The sequence below is a fragment of the Phasianus colchicus genome, chromosome Z, assembly GCF_987193195.1.
Source record: "Phasianus colchicus chromosome Z, bPhaCol1.hap1.1, whole genome shotgun sequence".
Classification (NCBI taxonomy): domain Eukaryota; kingdom Metazoa; phylum Chordata; class Aves; order Galliformes; family Phasianidae; genus Phasianus; species Phasianus colchicus.
The window spans coordinates 49,112,398-49,131,270 of NC_143476.1; the positions used below are offsets into that span (position 1 = coordinate 49,112,398).

At 36.3% G+C, this 18,873-nt stretch overlaps 1 protein-coding gene across 1 annotated transcript in view; it reads left to right on the forward strand.

The window, feature by feature from the left end:
* Window positions 1-18,873, forward strand: part of CNTNAP4 (contactin associated protein family member 4) — a 212,732-nt gene that overhangs the window by 49,045 nt on the left and 144,814 nt on the right. The window contains exon 2 of the mRNA XM_090131450.1: window positions 15,128-15,238. Coding sequence (XP_089987576.1) covers window positions 15,128-15,238 — 111 coding nt within the window. The remainder of the gene's footprint in view (window positions 1-15,127; window positions 15,239-18,873) is intronic.

The following is an 18,873-nucleotide window of genomic DNA, read 5'->3' on the forward strand; positions in this document are numbered from 1 at the left end:
TGTGGCTGCTCTAGTGAGCACAGGCAAATTTGTCCCCAGGTGATCAAAAGGGGTGGACCCAGGATGGAGACACCCTGGGCTCATATAACAGACCCCCACTGAAGGAAGAACTTTGGTTGCCTGCTGTGAAGGAGTGTTGCATAGATAGAGATCTCCTCCACTATTTAGATGTGTTTGATTCCTCATTTTCTATATGAGTCTTGGCATACCCATGAATACTTGTACACAAGTAATCCTTGTAGCCTGGTATTGCTAAGAACCTGTCAGAAACAGTTTTGCTTCTTACTGAGCAGAACAATAGCCATAATTATTATCCCTTTCTCTGTGTTTGTTAATTTTATCTCAACTCATGACTTCTACTTTTTCTTTCTTGATTATCTCCTCCATCCCATTGGAAAAGGAGAAGTGAGTGAATAACTTTATGGTGCTGAGTCACCCACCGAGTTAAAACACAACAGATTATTTCTTTATTTAAATCTTTTTATTTCTTGGCTTTATTGGTAGACAATTGCTGTCCAATTCTATAACTCTTGAGAGATATACACAAAGCCTTTTTTGACTTCATACACCTAATATCTTTCTGAAGTTGTCTGAAGATACTTTGAAGATTTTACATGCTCCAAAAGCATAGTAACATCTGAATTAAGAATAGATATAAATTCCTTTCACTTTTAGCATATATGCTGAACCAGATTTAAGGAACAGTATGGATAGGATAAGCTGCTGCTACAAGTCTAAGCACAGAAACTGCAGTGGCAAGCCCCTGATGCATTGAAATACATATTTGTGGAACAAACATCATAGAAAAATAACTGAACAAGGAAATGGTTGCAATTCTTGTTAGTTAGTTTTGCTTCAGTGTAAGTAGTTAAGAGGTTGAAATTTACAATTATCCTTACTATTTAGATGAAGTTTGGCAGCTTAGCTTCAATTTCATTTCTTATGTAAATAGATGCTGAAAAAAAAGGAAGGCGGAGAAAGATATGAATTATATCTAAAATAGATGATGTAAACTGCAATGGCAGTTCACATAGTTTCTTTCATTCATAATATACTTGCTTCATCAAATCTTAAGCCAATTGGAAATTGCATTTTTTTCTCTTTAGAACTTGAATTGACTTTATTTCAGCAAATTCAGTAATGCTATTTAAATTAGGTATAACTTGAATCAAAAGCCCTCCGGTCAGTACACTGGAGGGAAGGGAAGCCATCTGGAGGGACCTGGGCAGGCTGGAGAAGTGGGCTGTTGTCTCTCTCTCCCACGCCTACTACAGTGGGCTCATGAAAACCTAATGAGGTTCAACAAGACCAAGTGAAAGGTGTTTTACTTGGACCAGGGCAATCCCAGGTATTTACATAGATGGGGGGAAGAACTCCTTGAGAGCAGCCCTGCAGAGAAGGACTTGGAGGTCCTGGTGGATGAGAAGCAGGACATGAGCCAGCAGTGTGTGCTTGCAGCCCAGAAGGCCAACTGTATCCTGGGCTGCAATAAAAAAGGGGTGGCCAGCAGGGAGTGGGAGGTGATTGTCCCCCTCTACTCCGCTCTTGTGAGGCCCCATCTGGAGTACTGCATGCAGGCCTGGGGCATTCAGCACAACAAAGACGTGGAGGGAGCTCTTGGAATGGGTCCAGAGAAGGGCCACTAAGATGATCAGAGGGCTCGAGCACCTCTCCTATGAGGAAAGGTTGAGGGAACTGGGATTGTTTAGCTTGGAGGAGAGAAGACTTTGGGGAGACTTCACTCTGCCCTTCCAGTACTTGAAGGGAACATATAAACAGGAGGGGGAACGGCTGTTTATGAAGGTGGATAGTGATAGGAAAAAGGTAATGGTTTTAAACCAAGACAGGGGAGATTTAGGTATTAGGTGGAAGTTTTTCACTCAGAGGGTGGTGACGTTTTGGAACAGGTTGCTGAAGGAGGTTGTGGATGCCCCATCCCTGGAGGCATTCAAGGCCAGGCTGGATGTGGCTCTGGCAGCCTGCTCTGGTAGTTGGTGACCCTGCACATGGCAGGGGGTTGAAACTAGATGGCCAACCCAGGCCGTTTTATATTACGATTCTATGGTTATATGACTTAAGACACGTTCTTGATCCAGGTTGTTGTATCCAGATAAGCACTTCTTGAATCTATTTCTGTTTGTAAACAAGGGTTTAAAACACCTAACTAGAAATGCTGCACTTTATAAGCTCACTGAAGCAATTCTTTGCTACAACCATTTATTTTTTTCATACCTCATTTCATTTTATGGAATATTTTTAGTCATTTCCTCATATCCCTTTTGAATCACATAGAAGTGATATCAAAGCTTCATTTACTGACATTTTCTATTCATTTTTTCAACTGCTTAGTAATTTGACTGCTAGTGACTTTTTTTCTCTTCGTATTTGTTTTCATCAACAGATTTCAACAACTTCTTGGAGTGGAATAGAAAGAGAAGATTGTTGCCCCAGTTTAGTGACTGTTTTTGAGGCTTTTGTAACTGTTTTGGTGTGAATTGAAAGAACAGTTTAGCAAGAAGAGAAAATACAAGGCTGCATTAATTCTTTTATTCTATTTGAACAGAATATTGCAGATTTCTGATAGAATTGTTAGCCTTTGCACACTGTAGTTCAACAAATAATTCTGAGACTTAGGAGATAATTCTCTCTCCTATGATGCCTATCAGGTATATGGTGCTTCCTGTAATATAAACATGCAATGCTACATTTTGGTCTTTTCAAAGATCCATCCGGTAGCTCAACACAAGGAAGAATAGAAAAAGGGAAGTGAGCAAAATAAATGAAATTTCTTCTATGCTTACTGACCACCCATTTTCTAGGGTGTTAAAAGTCCTTTTGTAAAGCATTTGAAAATCAGATTAGACAGAAAATGATTAATGAGATCTCAAATAAGTCCTGAAGAACAGAAAGATACATAGAATTCTTATTCCAAACAGAGACATTTGTAAAGATTCACAGGTTACAATCAAAGTTCAGTACCTAGCACTACTTGGAATTATGATTTCCTACTCTTGGAATTATGATTTCACTAATCTTGTTACTTTTAATTTTACTTTAATTAAATGTACTTAAATGCACTTTAACTTTTATCTGATTTTATAATTTTTTTTTCCCCATAGTTTAGGAAAAAGGAGCATGAAAATAACACTGAAGTCTTCTAATGCATTCTACCAAATTGGAATAAAGAAATTCCATCTTTCTAGCCCTCAGACCAAGAGTCAACATCTCTGGTCTTAGCTGATGGTAAAGAAATGATAGTAAAAAAGTTTATCCACTCATGATTTTCTCATCATTATCTAGAAAACTTCAGTTTCTGATCAAATGCAAGTGCAGTTGTGACACTAAAACTTAGCTCTTAATTCCCAATTCTGTTTGAAAATAAAAAATCTTTACATTAATTTCCATCACAGTTGAATCAAATCTCTAATTTTTTAAGGTGGGATCCAATTAAAGTATATGTCTGAATTCAGTGGTGAAAGAGAATATGATTTAACAAAACTTTAGTGTAGGACAAATCAGTGCTGATGGAAGTCATTTTCTGCTAGGTACTACTTAATTGTTTAAAGACACACAGAAAATTCATTAATCAAGTATGCTACAGTGACACTTTCATATCAGCTTGTTCAAGGTATACCTTACGAATCATAGAATTAGAGAATGGCCTGGGTTGAAAAGGACAACAACGATCATGTAGTTTCAACCCCTCTGCCATGGGCAGGGTGCCAACCACTAGACCATGCTGCACAGAGCCACATCCAGCCTGGTCTTGAATGCCTCCAGGGATGGGATATCCACAACCTCCTTCAGCAACCTGTTCCAAAATGTCACCACCCTCTGAGTGACAAAGTTCCTCGTAATATCTAACTTAAACCTCCCCTGTCTTGGTTTAAAACCGCTTTGCCTGAATTTTAATAAAAGTTATTTTAAAAAAAAGGTATGAACCATCTTATATACTTACTATATTTATATAAATAATATATATTTATTATAGAATTATTATTTTACTGATTTTATTATTAACATTATTAATATTTTACTATTATAATAATACTTTTAGTATTTTAGTATTATACTAATACTTTCAGTATTGTTATACTATTATGTAATTACAATAGTAAATATAAAAAAGTAATAGGGTCTATATTCTACTGAATAGACCCTTATCTTTTCTATTTTATCTTAAACACTAAGTTCTTACCAAGTCAAAGCTACCAAGTGGACCACATTGTGAAACATCAGTACAATATAAAACTACTAGAATCTTGTGGATTTCTCTTAACTTTTGAAACTCAATTTGATATTTTTTATACAACATTTTTATTACGAAGAGGTCTTCTATCTTTGACAATATCACTTACAAGTCTTCAAAGAGATTCTTTGAAAACTGTGAATGTACTATTGCAAAGTTTTCACTTTCTGTTTCCAAATCAGAGGCTTCAGAGGAGGTAACAATAATGTCACTTTCAAAGGTGTAGTGCGATGTAAGCATGCTGATGGTAGGACAGATAAAATTCTTATTAGAAATGAATGAATAAATGAATGAAAAAAAAAATTGAGAAAACAAGTGAGCGCATATACTTCTTAATTTCAGGTTTAAAAGAATCAATATCAAACTGACTCCACACTAAAAACAGGTTATAAATTTTTTCATATAGAAAGAATAGGAAGTCTATCATTTATATGTATATCTAGCCTAGATGTATTTTACAATTTTTTAAAAAATCCTTTCTTTCTAATTTCATAAATTTAATTAAGTTATCACGCCTTCTAGAAAATGGTATCTTATTTCAAATACAAAATTTCAAAGATAAGATCTTAAGCCTATTATCAGTTGTAATCCTTTTGATCTTGTTATCCTCTTTCACATGAAATTAAAGTCTCATGTCATCACTATCAGCTATATTTTTGAAGTGCTACTGATCACAAATGGTGATCTAGTCACCTCTCCATTTCTATGTTAAGGCAAAATCCGTTTTGTCTTATTTTGTGATACTCATTTTCTGATGATCACACCATCTTGTAGGCTTAGTCTGAACCGTATTTACACATCTTTCTTGAAGCTACTGGCACAAAAATCAGTAACAGAAATCAGTGCTGTGTGCAGAAAGCAAAATGATTCCCAGATTCTACTTGTTTTTTTTTCTTTTTTTCCATTATTTTCATTTACTGAGAGGTATTTGTCAAACCTTTACTTATGGTGTCATTTTCCTAGAATCATTGAATGTCTTGGCTTGAAAAGGACCTTAAAGATCATTTACTTTCAACTCCCCTGCCATGGGCAGGGTTGCCAACCTCTAGACCAGGCTGCCCAGAACCACATCCAGCTTTGCCTTGAACAATGTTGAACTTCCTCAGTGCTCTTGAGCATTTGTTAATATTTCTTGGGATACTTTCCCTTAGGCTGATGTGATAATTCCCTACTTCCATACTACCCAACCTGAACTTAACTCAGTTTAAGAAAAAGTGGTTCCTTGACCTACAAATATATAAATAAAAAAATCATACCACTCTCTAAAGGCTACATATCACTTTCTAATTATTGTTATTATCTATATGATCGCTAATTATGTAATTTTTATCCTAGTATACAGAACAAAATAAATAGATCTAGATGTGCAGTGGAATTCCTAGATCACAACCTGAACCAGTACACGAGCACTTGAGTGCCTGGAGAGGAGGGAGCCAAGATTCACCCCTTCCTCTTTCCCCAGCTCAGTGGTGTTTCTGGGAGTCTGTATGTAGTCTGAGTCTGCATGTGGGTTCTCCCCCTGCTTATACATTTACATTATATACACATATATACACATAATATACACAAATACATACATATACAATATATGTATATTACTTATATTTAATAGTTATGATTAAGAGTTACACAATTATATCATATTAACATACGTGCTTTTATCATAGATTTCTAATTAGTATGTCATTTACTCCATCAGTTGATGAAAGCTTTAAGCTCAGCTGATCTGAAAGCTACCTAGCAGCCTGTAATTCTGTACTGGACTCAAACCTATTCTTATAAGTCTAGTATTTCTTTATGCATCATTTCAAATATTTGTCTATTAAGGTATATTTCTGTTATTAGAAACAGTCATTTCAGTACAAGCTATGCTCCAAACAATGCTAGTTACAATTTTATGAATTACTTTGTAATTACTTTATGAATACTAAACATAATACTTTATGAATACTAAAAATGAATACTATCAGTAAATAAAATCATACTCCAATTAAATTAGAATGCATGAGCATACATGAATCATAAACAGCATTATTTTATGTTTTTTTCCCCAAATTAGGGTGCTATTCAGATCTGATTTCATCATGCAGGGTAAAAAATTTCTTTACAAATTATGCATATTAATTGCCCTGAAATAAAGTACTCATTTGTTCATTTTTCACTGAACACTCCTCCATCCTCCATGGCTTTTCTTTTTCTGGGGAGTTGTTTTTTCTAGAGTTGACATTAGGTATGTTGAAATATTGTATCAATATAATTGATTATATCAATATATATTATTATAATGTACTATTATCAATAATCACTGAGTTTTACCCAGTAGCAAAAATGCAAGTAATGTATAATACACATGGGTTTCAGTTTGATTCAGTATGTGTGGCAGATGTGAGAGGTGGAGTGAGCATTACACAGAGCTCCTGTCTTGTCCTAGTTTCAGCTGAGGCAGTGTTAATAGTACATAGATGTTTTGGTTGTTGTTGAGTGACAGATGTGCACTAGTAGCAGGGCCATTCAGGAGGGAAGAGCTGTCACCACAATGGTGGCAGCAGAGGTCAGTCAGTACTACTGGACGTTCAACACTGCATGTGTCTTGTGGGCAGCAGGTTGTACATGCCTGTATTAGAGTATACCAAATTACATCCATAGATGAAGAATATTTTCTTCTTATCCATCTGCTTGAGATCATATTTAATTTGCTTTCTGTTTGGCAGAAAGAAAAAAAAAAAGTGACATTTCCACACATAAACAATTGAATACCCATGCAGCCAGACAACCTACTTTGAGTAATATTTGTCAGAAAGATTTCTGTTTGCAACTCTACTTTTTTCACTCAGTTACCTTGCTGTGGACTCTTCAAAAAGTCTTTGTGCATGACTTCAAGGTTTGTCTATTTGGAACTGTTTGTCACAGCAAGCACCTTTTGGAGATGACTACTCTGTCAATGAGCTGGCCATACTACCCTTCCGATACTCTTACAAACTCATCATCAAAGTCTCTCAAATTTCCTCCCACAATATATATTCTATTCCCTTCTGGAGCTAATCAATCTTTGTAACTAAAATAACCCCTTGTTCCATTTCCTTGAATATTCAAATATCCTTTTGCTATGTTGGCTGCTACTTCCTCAAATTTAATGGCTAGTAAACAGCTCCCAAAGAGATTTATAAAAAAGAAAAAAAAAAAAGTCCCCTCCAAGCAGGGACTATTGTAAGAGAAGAACAAGTTTTAGACTAAGTGATGAAACAGAACATGTGTCTATGGAGCCACACAACATGCATCCCAGGTTCCTAAAGGATCAGGCTAACGTATCAGTGACTAAACCACCCCCATCACATTCAAAACATTGTGACTGTCAGGTGAAGTCCTGGTAAATGAAAAAAGGGAAACAGCACTCCAATTTTTAAGAAAGGGGGAAAGAAGACCTAGGAAACTACGGGCTGCTGAGCCTTACCTATGTGCCTGTGGAGCACATTATCCTGGAAGCTACATTAAGGCACATGCAAGATGAGGAGGTGACCTGAGACAGCGAGCATGGCTTTACCAAATTCAGATCAAGCCTGATCATTCTGTTAGCCTTCTATGCTTGAGTGACTAAAGCAACAGGCAAAGGAAGAGCAATGGCTGATGTCTACCTAGACTTCTGCAAAGCCAAAGATATAATCCCACACCACATTCTTATCTCAAAATTGTTAAGATATAGATTTAAAGAGTTCATCATTCAGTGGATAAAGAATTTGTTGAACAGGCACAGACAAAGTGTTCCAACCAGTAGCCTTATGTCCAGATAGAGGCCGGTAATGTATGATATATTCCAAGGTCTGTCCAGATACCAGTGTTTTTTTATCAATAACACAGACTATGGGATTGAGTGCACTGTCAACAAGTTTTCTGAAGGCACTTAGCTGTGTAGTACAGTTGATATAAGAGAAGGCAGATGCTATCCAAAGGGACCTGGACAGGTTTGAAATGTAGGCCCTGGTGAACTGAATCAGGTTCAATGAGGTAAAGTGCAAGATGTTCCATTTGGGTCAGGACAATGCCTGATATGTGTACAGACTGGGAGAACTTCTTGAGAACTGCCCTGTGAAGTAGGACTTGGAGGTAACGGTGAAAAACTTGATGAAAAACTTGGCAGGAACCAGCAGTACATACTTGCAGCAGTGCATACTTGCAACCTGGATAGCAAGATGAATTTTGGCCTGTATCAAATAGGGGGTGGCCAGCAGCATGAGGGGAGACGGAGGGATGTCTCCCTCTACTCTACCCTCATTAAGCTCCACTGGAGTACCACATCCCTTTATGAGGTCCACAGAACAAGAATGATGGATATGTTGGGGTTGGTCCAGAGGATAACCATAAACATGATCAAAGGGGGCATGTCTCCTACAAAGAAAGTTTCAGTGAGCTGGAATTGTTCACCTTGAAGAAAACAACACTCCAGGTAAACCTTACTGGTACCTTCCAGTACTAAAACAATGCTTAAAAAACAAACAAACAAACAAAAAAACAAACAAAACAAAAAAACACCTGGAGACTGGTGTTTTCTCCACATTAATATATCTAAAGCTGAAACACTACTATAATAAACAATTTACTGAATATGATAAAGAATCTAAGGGTGGCAGCAGCAAGAAGAAAGTGAAAGAAAACTTTCATAATTTTTATTGAACTGAATGTAATAATTTCATCCATCAATTAATTAAATCCAAAGTAATATACTTTCAAAAAGAGATAACACTATAATTGATTCCACCAACAACAAAATCTGTTAATAAAGTATGCTAAAAATCCTTTATTCAGGTATTTTTTTTGCATAAACCGTATAAAAATTAAGTCATGAGGTAAAACTTAAGTCATGTATGTTGTGGATAAATGTGTATAATCAATATATCAATGTGATAAATGAGTATTTGTTTGTCAGATAAAATATTTCCAGTGATCTTTCATTAATGCTGTATCTTCAGGATATTAAATACCATTAACTTATACTGAAAAAATCTACGCGGTTGGTTATCTCTCATTATGGCCCTGTTTTCAGTTCTTTGCTCATTCCTCTTGCTTTTTCACCATCATGCAAACTACGAAGTCATTTTAAAATATTTTTACAGTTAGTTTTAATCTAGGTACTAAACTGGAATAATGGCTATACAGAAAGAGACACAGATAATTTATAGTAGTTACTTCCAATTAAATGTAAATCTAAAATGTATGATATTCAACATGTGAATCTTTTTGATTCATTTCACATGAGAGTACCTACAACCTGTAAGTTCATTTTAGTTCTAGAAAAACAGTGGTAAACTCAGAATACATTAAAGTCTTTTACTTATTTCTATACCAGGTTTACATGAGGCAAAAAAAAAAATCAATGCATAGTGGGATCAAGCTAGATGACATCCTAACTTTCCCATCACACATCTCATTCAGTTGTCTTGATGATCTCAAAAGCTTTTTCCAACCCTAATGGTTCTTAGATTCAATTCAAAGTACACCACAAACGAATGAAAATAAGCCAAATTTTCCACTCTAATCCAGTCCAAGAAGACATGCAGAAATGACATTAAGAAATTAAAAAATGACAGACATTATAAAAGTCCATAAAAACCTCTCTATAATTCAATTAGTAAAAAAAAAACACCTGTGAATGGCAGTGGAAATTCCATTTGTATCATTGTCCAAGACTGTAAAGACAGAAAAAAATCTGAGTGTTTAAGAAATATTACACCATACACAGACAGTACTGCCACAGACATGGATCCAGAAGCACTGGAAAGAATTTAATCATTTTTATGTTCTGTACTCTCTTCTTCTACTGTATACAGATTAATTCCATTCTTAACTCTATCACTTGTTTGAATATATACAGTCAGAAGATTAACACCAAATATTAAAGTTATAATTTGAATCAAAATCTGTTTGTATTCAGGTGGGCATGGAATTGTGCTATAATAGAACTATACAAAAAAATTCAAATGTTATATTACAAATAAGGAATGTACATTTCTACTACAGATAGCAATTTACTGATAAAAGGTTAACAAAATTTTTCTTATTACTAATTTGTACCATAGTTCACTGAAAAATTATGCATAGAATCATAGAATCATAAAATGGCCTGTGTTGAAAACGGCCTGGGTTGGCCATCTAGTTTCAACCCCCCTGCCATGTGCAGGGTCACCAACTACCAGAGCAGCCTGCCAGAGCCACATCCGGCCTGGCCTTGAATGCCTCCAGGGATGGGGCATCCACAACCTCCTTCAGCAACCTGTTCCAAAACGTCACCACCCTCTGAGTGAAAAACTTCCACCTAATACCTAAATCTCCCCTGTCTTGGTTTAAAACCATTACCTTTTTCCTATCACTATCCACCTTCATAAACAGCCGTTCCCCCTCCTGTTTATATGTTCCCTTCAAGTACTGGAAGGGCAGAGTGAAGTCTCCCCAAAGTCTTCTCTCCTCCAAGCTAAACAATCCCAGTTCCCTCAACCTTTCCTCATAGGAGAGGTGCTCGAGCCCTCTGATCATCTTAGTGGCCCTTCTCTGGACCCATTCCAAGAGCTCCCTCCACGTCTTTGTTGTGCTGAATGCCCCAGGCCTGCATGCAGTACTCCAGATGGGGCCTCACAAGAGCGGAGTAGAGGGGGACAATCACCTCCCACTCCCTGCTGGCCACCCCTTTTTTATTGCAGCCCAGGATACAGTTGGCCTTCTGGGCTGCAAGCACACACTGCTGGCTCATGTCCTGCTTCTCATCCACCAGGACCTCCAAGTCCTTCTCTGCAGGGCTGCTCTCAAGGAGTTCTTCCCCCCATCTATGTAAATACCTGGGATTGCCCTGGTCCAAGTAAAACACCTTTCACTTGGTCTTGTTGAACCTCATTAGGTTTTCATGAGCCCACTGTAGTAGGCGTGGGAGAGAGAGACAACAGCCCACTTCTCCAGCCTGCCCAGGTCCCTCCAGATGGCTTCCCTTCCCTCCAATGTATCGACTGCACTGCTGAGCTTGCTCTCATCTTCAAAACTCCTGAGGGTGCACTCGATTCCATCATTTATGCCATTGATAAAGATGTTGTAGAGTCCCAATATCTATCCCTGAGGGACACTGCTTGTGACCGGGCTCCTAACACAGAACCATTAATCACAACCCTTTGGCTATGACCAGCCAATCAATTATTAATCCACTTAATAGTCCATCCTTCAAATCCATACCTCTCCAACTTAGAGAGAAGGATGTGATGAGGGACCATGTCAATGACATTGCAGAAGTCCAGGTAGATGACATCCACCGCCCTTCCCCTGTCTACCAATGCCATCACTCTATCATAGAAGGCCACCAGATTGGTCAGGCAAGATCTTCCATGTGTGAGGCTATGTTGGCTGTCTCGAATCACCTCTTCATCTCATATGTGCCTTAACTTCGAAACCAAGAGGATCTGCTCCACAATCTTTCCAGGCATAGAGGTGAGTCTCACAGGCCTGTAGTTCTCCAGGTCATCCTTTATCCCTTTCTTGAAAATGAGAGTAGTGTTTCCTTTTTCCAGTCACCACGGACTTAACCAGAGAGCCATGATTTTTCAAATATGATGAAGAGCGGCTCAGCAACCAGATCAGCCATCTCTCTCAGAACCCTAGGATGGATATCATCCAGCCCCATGGACTTAGATACATTCAGTATCATGAGGAGGTCTTGGATTTGTTCCACTCATACAGTGAGACAGAAACCACTCCTATCACCCACATCTAGAGCTTCAGGGTCCTGGCAGACATGGGGAGGATCCTGACCACCAGTGGAGACTGAGGCAAAGCACTTATTGAGCATCTCAGTTTTTTTCATGTTCGAGGAAGCCAGTTCTCTGTCCTTTATCAAAGGGAGAACACTCTTGTTGGTCTGTCCTCTGCTTATGTACCTGTAGACCCCCTTATTTTTATTTTTCTCATCCCTTGCCAAGGTCAGCTCCTTCTGTGCCTCAGCTTTCCTAATCTTATTTCTACTGATGTGGACAGCATCCCTATATTCTTCCCAGGCTACACAACCCTGCTTCCACATCCTGTACATTTTCTTTTTTTCCATCAGTTTAAGCTGCAGGTCCTTGCTTAGCCATGCCAATCGCCCACCTTCTCTGCTCAGTTTCTTCTGCTGTGGGATGGAGAGCTGTTGTGCTCTCAGAACAGTGTCCTAAAGAGCTGCCAGCTCTGTTCTGTTCCTATGCCCTCAGTGACACTTTCCCAGAGATCCCACCCAGCACTTCCTTGAGCAGCTGGAAGTTTAGGGCACTGACTAATTTTTGCCAGGCCTGCATTCCTCCAGATCACAAACTCTACCAAGGCATGATCACTGCAGTCTGGCTGCCTCCAATCTTAACCTCTGTAATGCTCTCCTGCGCATTGGTGAGCACCAGGTTCAGTGAGGCTTCAACTTGTGTCAGTCTGTTTAACACCTGGATTAGGAAGCTACCCTCAACAGATTCCAGGAATCTCCTGGATTGTCTGCCACTCACCATGCTACTATCCCAGCAAATATCCAGGTGGCTGAAATCTCACATCAGGACAAGAGCCAATGAGCACAACACCTCCTGCAGTTGAAGCAAGAAGGCTTTTTCAACAGGCTCTCCCTGATCAGGTAGCCTGTAGCAGACCTCAACCACTACATGTCCTTTACTGGACCAATCCCTGATTTTCAGTCATAAGCTCTCAACCTGCTCATGGCTGTTACTCAGACACAGCTCTTTGCAGTCTATCCACTTACTAACCTAGAGAGCAACTTCCTCTCCCTTCCTACCCTGTATGTGTCTTTTGAAGAGCCTGTAGCCTTCAATCAGATTATTCCAATCATGGGATTCATTCCACCATATTTCAGTGATAGCAACCAGATCATAATTTTCCAAGCAAATCACAGTTTCCAGCTCCCTCTGCTTATTTCCCATATGCATGCTTTAGTGTAAATATGCAATACAAAATTGTGTATTTGATAGTTCTTGTATGTATCTATCATACCGTTTTTTCCTGGTGATTTATTTTATAACATGTCACTCTTTACTAGAAAAGTTGAAAATTTGAGCCATGTGAGAGAGAAGGTGTATTTCAGATCATATGTGGAAATGTGAATGGGAAATTGCTATTTTCTCTTCTTAATTTTCATCTTGTTAAAGAGTTTTAAAATATAGATTTTGACAGGAAAAGATTTCAGTGTCTCTTGAAGTTTCTCCTAGAAACAACTATGTAAGTAGTTCTCCCTGTGAAATACCATAGCATTATACATTTCCTCTTTTATATAGGCCTCCTTGTTGACCTATAAAGAAATATTTCACTAATAACATATTTTTCTAATATTCATCATTACAATATATTTGATTGTAAAATGAAATCTTGCTCTTTTTTCTCCTTCTATACTTACCAATAAGACAATTTCTCCCAAGCGTCACAGCCTCTTTCCCATTATAAGCCTAATCTGTGGATAATGAGGTAAAAAATGAGCTCACCTCTACAGATTATATAGTAGTTAGAAAATTTTGCAGTTTCCATTATTGAAGGCTAGATCAGGACACACATTTTACTTGTTTCTTTTATATGAATCTGTCATCCTAAATCTGTTAGAAAGATGATGTATCATCCTCGCCAAGACCATGTTGTCTTTTCCTTGTTAAGACTAGAAGTTATTGATTAGATCTGGGAGAACTTCTAACCACAGCAATCATGGTCAGTATCATGCTTCCTCTTTAGAAAGAGTTTTGCTTACAGAAACAAATGAACCAATTTGAAAAAATAATAGATTTTAAAGTGTTTTAAAAGTCCATGGAGACTTTTGTGTAAAAGGAATTGTGCTAATACATATATATCCATAATTATTCAGCAGAAAGACTCAGTTATCTCTGAATCAGGAAAAGATGTTTAAATTCATATTCCTGATTTTTATAGTGAGAATTTGGTAGACAAACAGGAAGCTTTTTAGAAGTACTCACCTCTGAGTTGTCACTTATCACTTGCATCCAGACAATGTTTGTTCTGAAAATAACCATTTCAGAAAAACAAATAGTTTATATAATTTCCCTGCATTTTATAATCAACAGATGCCAGCACAGTACAGCTAAAGAAAGACTTGCTTACACTTCTAGTGCTTTACATTTAGTCTTCTTTCAGCTAAAACTAGAACAAAAAATTGATTATAAATTTATATTTTGCAAATTTAAATGGAGAATGAGTGCAAGGCCCATATAGTAATTGAGCTGAAGAGGCATTTGACATCTATATCATTGATTAGCATCTGCTTCCTAATGCACCATTGATCTTATGCTGCAGTGAAGTCTTCTTTTTCCTGGAACAATCAGGTGTCCTTCTGTATGGGGTTAGGACTTGCATGCTAATAACTGTACTATAATGATTTTGTGCTGGATCTTCACCAAGTGCAAAACATTAGAAAAGAAAGATATTTTGTCTTTAGACATTCTTACAATGTGTAAAATTTAAGAGATTATTTTTGTTTTTCTTTTCATGTCTAAAAGAAATAAAGAGCATGTGATCGGTTTGTAGCTTCATGCTTTTCAAACAAAAGCAGGGCTAAAAGTTGTTAGTACATGCCCACACAAATAGTAGTAAGGGAGCTGTGAACTGGTTATAGGTATATCTCAGGAGTTAGCTTAGAAATGTACGGACAGTTGAAGAGCACAGAAAGTTATACCCTGGTAGCCTCATGGATAAAAACAAGTGCTGCAATAACTTCAGGTATGTTTACATATACTAGAGCAATGGGAGATATTTTGAGATGTTCTCTCAGATATAGAGTTAACTCAGATATTTTACTAGAGTTCTATTTCCTTTTGATTTGAATAAGTGGGCAATTATTGCATTAATGAGAACTTTGTTTTTCTTTTTCACTGACAGATAATTGTGATGATCAGCTGGTGTCTAATTTGCCTCAGTCATCATTTAGCAGCTCATCAGAGCTGTCCAGCAGTCACAGCCCTGGATTTGCAAAGCTTAATCGAAGAGAGGGTGAGTGCATTTTATTGATTGATTCATGCCTTTATTCTTTCCTTTTTTTTCCTTTTAAATGAATTCTTCAAAGTTCTTTCTTACTTCTGCACAGTGCTGAAATTATGTATATTGGACATATTCTGAGTTATTGGGGCTGGAAAGACACATTTATAAATTTAAAGAAGAATGAAAACATAAAACAATCTCAAATAATTCACTTTCCTACAGACAATTGGTTTTCTTTGTGGTAAAATTATACCTTCCAAGTGTGAAGGTTTTTGTGATTTCACTGTAAAGGATTCTGAGAATCCTAAAGCTGAATCTAAGAACCTCACGCGATTTTTCAGCAGCATCAACAGTAGACAGCATTGGGCATATATCTGTGGCTATTCCATGAATAACTTTTTAAATTAATTTTGTTTCCTAGCAAGAAAAAAAAAAGAAAAAAAAAAGCGAATTTCCCTTAGCTTAGAAATGGAGGAAATGCAAAGACTTGAGTGTCATTGTATACCACTCTGTAAGGACATGTGGGAAAACAGATTACAGTTAGAAAACAGAACTAAATATTCAGAAAAAGTGCTTCTATCTTTTTTTTTTTCCCTTGAAATTTAAAATCCTGATTACTGTATTTTCTGTAAAGAAAAGAAAACTTGACTGTTAAGTGATCATTTTTATTGCATTCATATTCTGAAAGCTCAATATGACTTCTAATTGTATTTGATTTAGTAATTAAATAAAATTTTCCATAATTTTGATCAGCTTTGGAACAGTTTCTTCTTTTGTTAAAAGCTCTTAAAGTTTGACAGCATTATTTTTTGTTTGTTTATGTAGCTGTTATGCAACTGAAAACCTTAAACCCTGAGCATTTATCATAGAAGATCCATATGGATCTGGATGACAGTATGTGTTATTGGCAAAACAAAAAAAACAAAACAAAAAAAACCACAAACAAACAAAAACCTAAAAATAATAATTTGTTTTAGAATTGTGACTAAACAGCTAGCCTCCGGGTTGAAAATAAGCAGTTTACATATAAAAGAGCATGTGTTATCACTTAAAATAATTTTTACCTCATGTTTGGATTCGGAGTGTAGACTAATTTAAGAAAATCATGAAGCTCAACTTTCCACCTATCAGTGAGTAAGAAGAAAAGCAAAAGGTCTAGAACAATTATTCTGGCTTTTCTAAGAAGAAGCTGCTGGAAACATTGATTCTGTTTAATGAGGGAACAAGGAAGAAACTGTTTGGACAATGGGAACTGTACTGGGTCTTCAGAGCTTTTCAAAACAAATCTTGTAACCCACATATGTATCTATTTTGTACCTATATAAAGTTGATAAACATGTAAGTACCTTAAATTATAATAGTGCTTCACACTGACAAAAACATTTCCAATCTTGTATTTCCATTATTTACTTGAATATGCTATGTACTTGAATTTGCTATGTACTGTTGGATAGAAACTTGATAGTGAAGAAAAATTCTATTTCATTATCCCAGTGTACAAATTTTTTAAGTGTGAACTTCTGTTTTGAATGAAGTTGTGATGTTAAATATACATATATTGTAAATCGAATTATATTAATTTAAAGTAACGTATGCTCCAAAAATCTCACCCAACATCCAACTTCTCATTAAACTGTACATTGGACTTTTTAAAGTGCATATGTGAAAACTTTTTCACATTTGACTCTTTTCATATACTGTGAAGTTGTATATCCCATGTTAACATATAATTACTTTAGAATTGGCTTTTCTTTCATATTACACCCTAAAACATGCAAATATTAAAAAATGCTCCTAGTTTTACCTTTGACTTCCTTCTATGTTATCCAGATGCAAAGCAGCGAGTTGCTTCTAAGATTGCTAAGTCTGTCTCTGCCTTCTTTTTTTTTTTTTTTTTCTAATGTATCTCAGGATCACAGTATTCAACAGGGTACAGATCAGAATGTTTTATTTATGTGGCATTTGCAAGCATTTTCTTGTCACAGTAACACAATCATACCTTCTGGTTAGGTACCTTTTGGTTCAGATAGAGATAATGTAGTAAAATTTTGTCAGTAGGGTGCGATTAAAAATTTCTTCAGTCTTCAAATAATTGATCTTAAAGGAATATTCTCAATTTTCATTTTCTTTTTGAATTAAAGGTAGACACTCTGTACTTGATAAGAAGGGATTACTTTTACTACTGAGTATATATTTAATTATTTTTGTGAGTTTTCAAAGTAAAATCTGACTATGTTTGCTGGTGTATGTACATGAAAGTTATATCTGGGTAGAACATAGCAAGTGATTATATATATAAATTTAGTAAAGGATAGGTTTAGTCACTCAAAAAATGACTATTAAATTTAGACCACAAGAGAGATCTACTGTAATAGAATATGACTGAGATTGATATAATGTCAGTAATGTCATAGAAGCAATGGCATACTGTCATAGTTTTAAAATGTATTGTAATTGATAACTTAATTGCAGATGGATTGGGTTTAATGTAAGGTAGTAGACGACTTTGAATAAAAACAAATAATTACTTCAGATAAAGTTAATAATAGGTCAGGGGTGACTTTTACCCTCTCACATTCAGTTTAGGCAATCAGATTATCCTAGTTCAACAATGTAATTAGTTCCTAAGTTTCCAAATTTAGAGAAAATTGAACACAATTCAGACAGGAAAAAAATCACAGTGTTTATACAAGTTTATTTAGAGTTGAGCCATGACAATTAATCAGTACATAAATAAATCAAATATTCATGTAAACATAGTCTGTTTCAATAGCCAAAAAAAAGGATAAAAACCAAGAATTTTATAAGGAAATGCAGAATGATGTGGTTAGGCTCTCAGATTTGCAATTTGAATAAGACAAGCAGGAACAGAAGTATTTAAAGTTGTGTGTTTTATGTTTGTTTGTCTTGTTTTCTCATAAAATAGATGAAACATACTCTTCTTTGAAACCTACTCTTTTTTATAGGTACAAGCTAGGCATCCAAACAATGGCCAGTACTCAGAGCATGCCTATCATCACTAGTAACTGAAACCTTGAGTACTAGCATTTACCCTGGGACATATAATCTATCTGCACAAACTTTGCCAGTAATTTTCATAGTGAATTTTCATGTTCAATCTGCAAATACAGAAGGTTTCTTGAGATATTATTTACCAATGACAGTTTTTGGAAGAAACTACTGACAAAAAGGGAGAAAGTTGTGTCATTATTGAGAACAATGTTGCTGTAATCTGTTTTTAACAGCAGAATGATGAGTTTTACACTCTAGTTTGTTGTAAGTACATGAAATTCTTCCATTCTTTATTCCTCTGAGATCAGTGGAAAATATTTAATATTTAGGCCCTTCATCCAAGAACTTAGGTTGCATGTGAATTAATCTTTTACCTTTTTATAGTTTATATTCAGAAGATTGATGTCTGACAAGTATACTGCCTATCTTGGCAACTAAGTGAGCTGGATAGAGATTTGGCTATGATTGTCATTCCTCATATTCACTGACTTACTGTGGTTTAGAATTTATCAGATGAAAATCGAATGTCTGACTTGCAGATTTCTTTTTCCCTGAAGTAGGAAGAAGCCTTTTTTTTTTTTTCATTAATATTCAGTCTACAATTTTACTCCGTATTTAAGATTAAATTTAGCCCC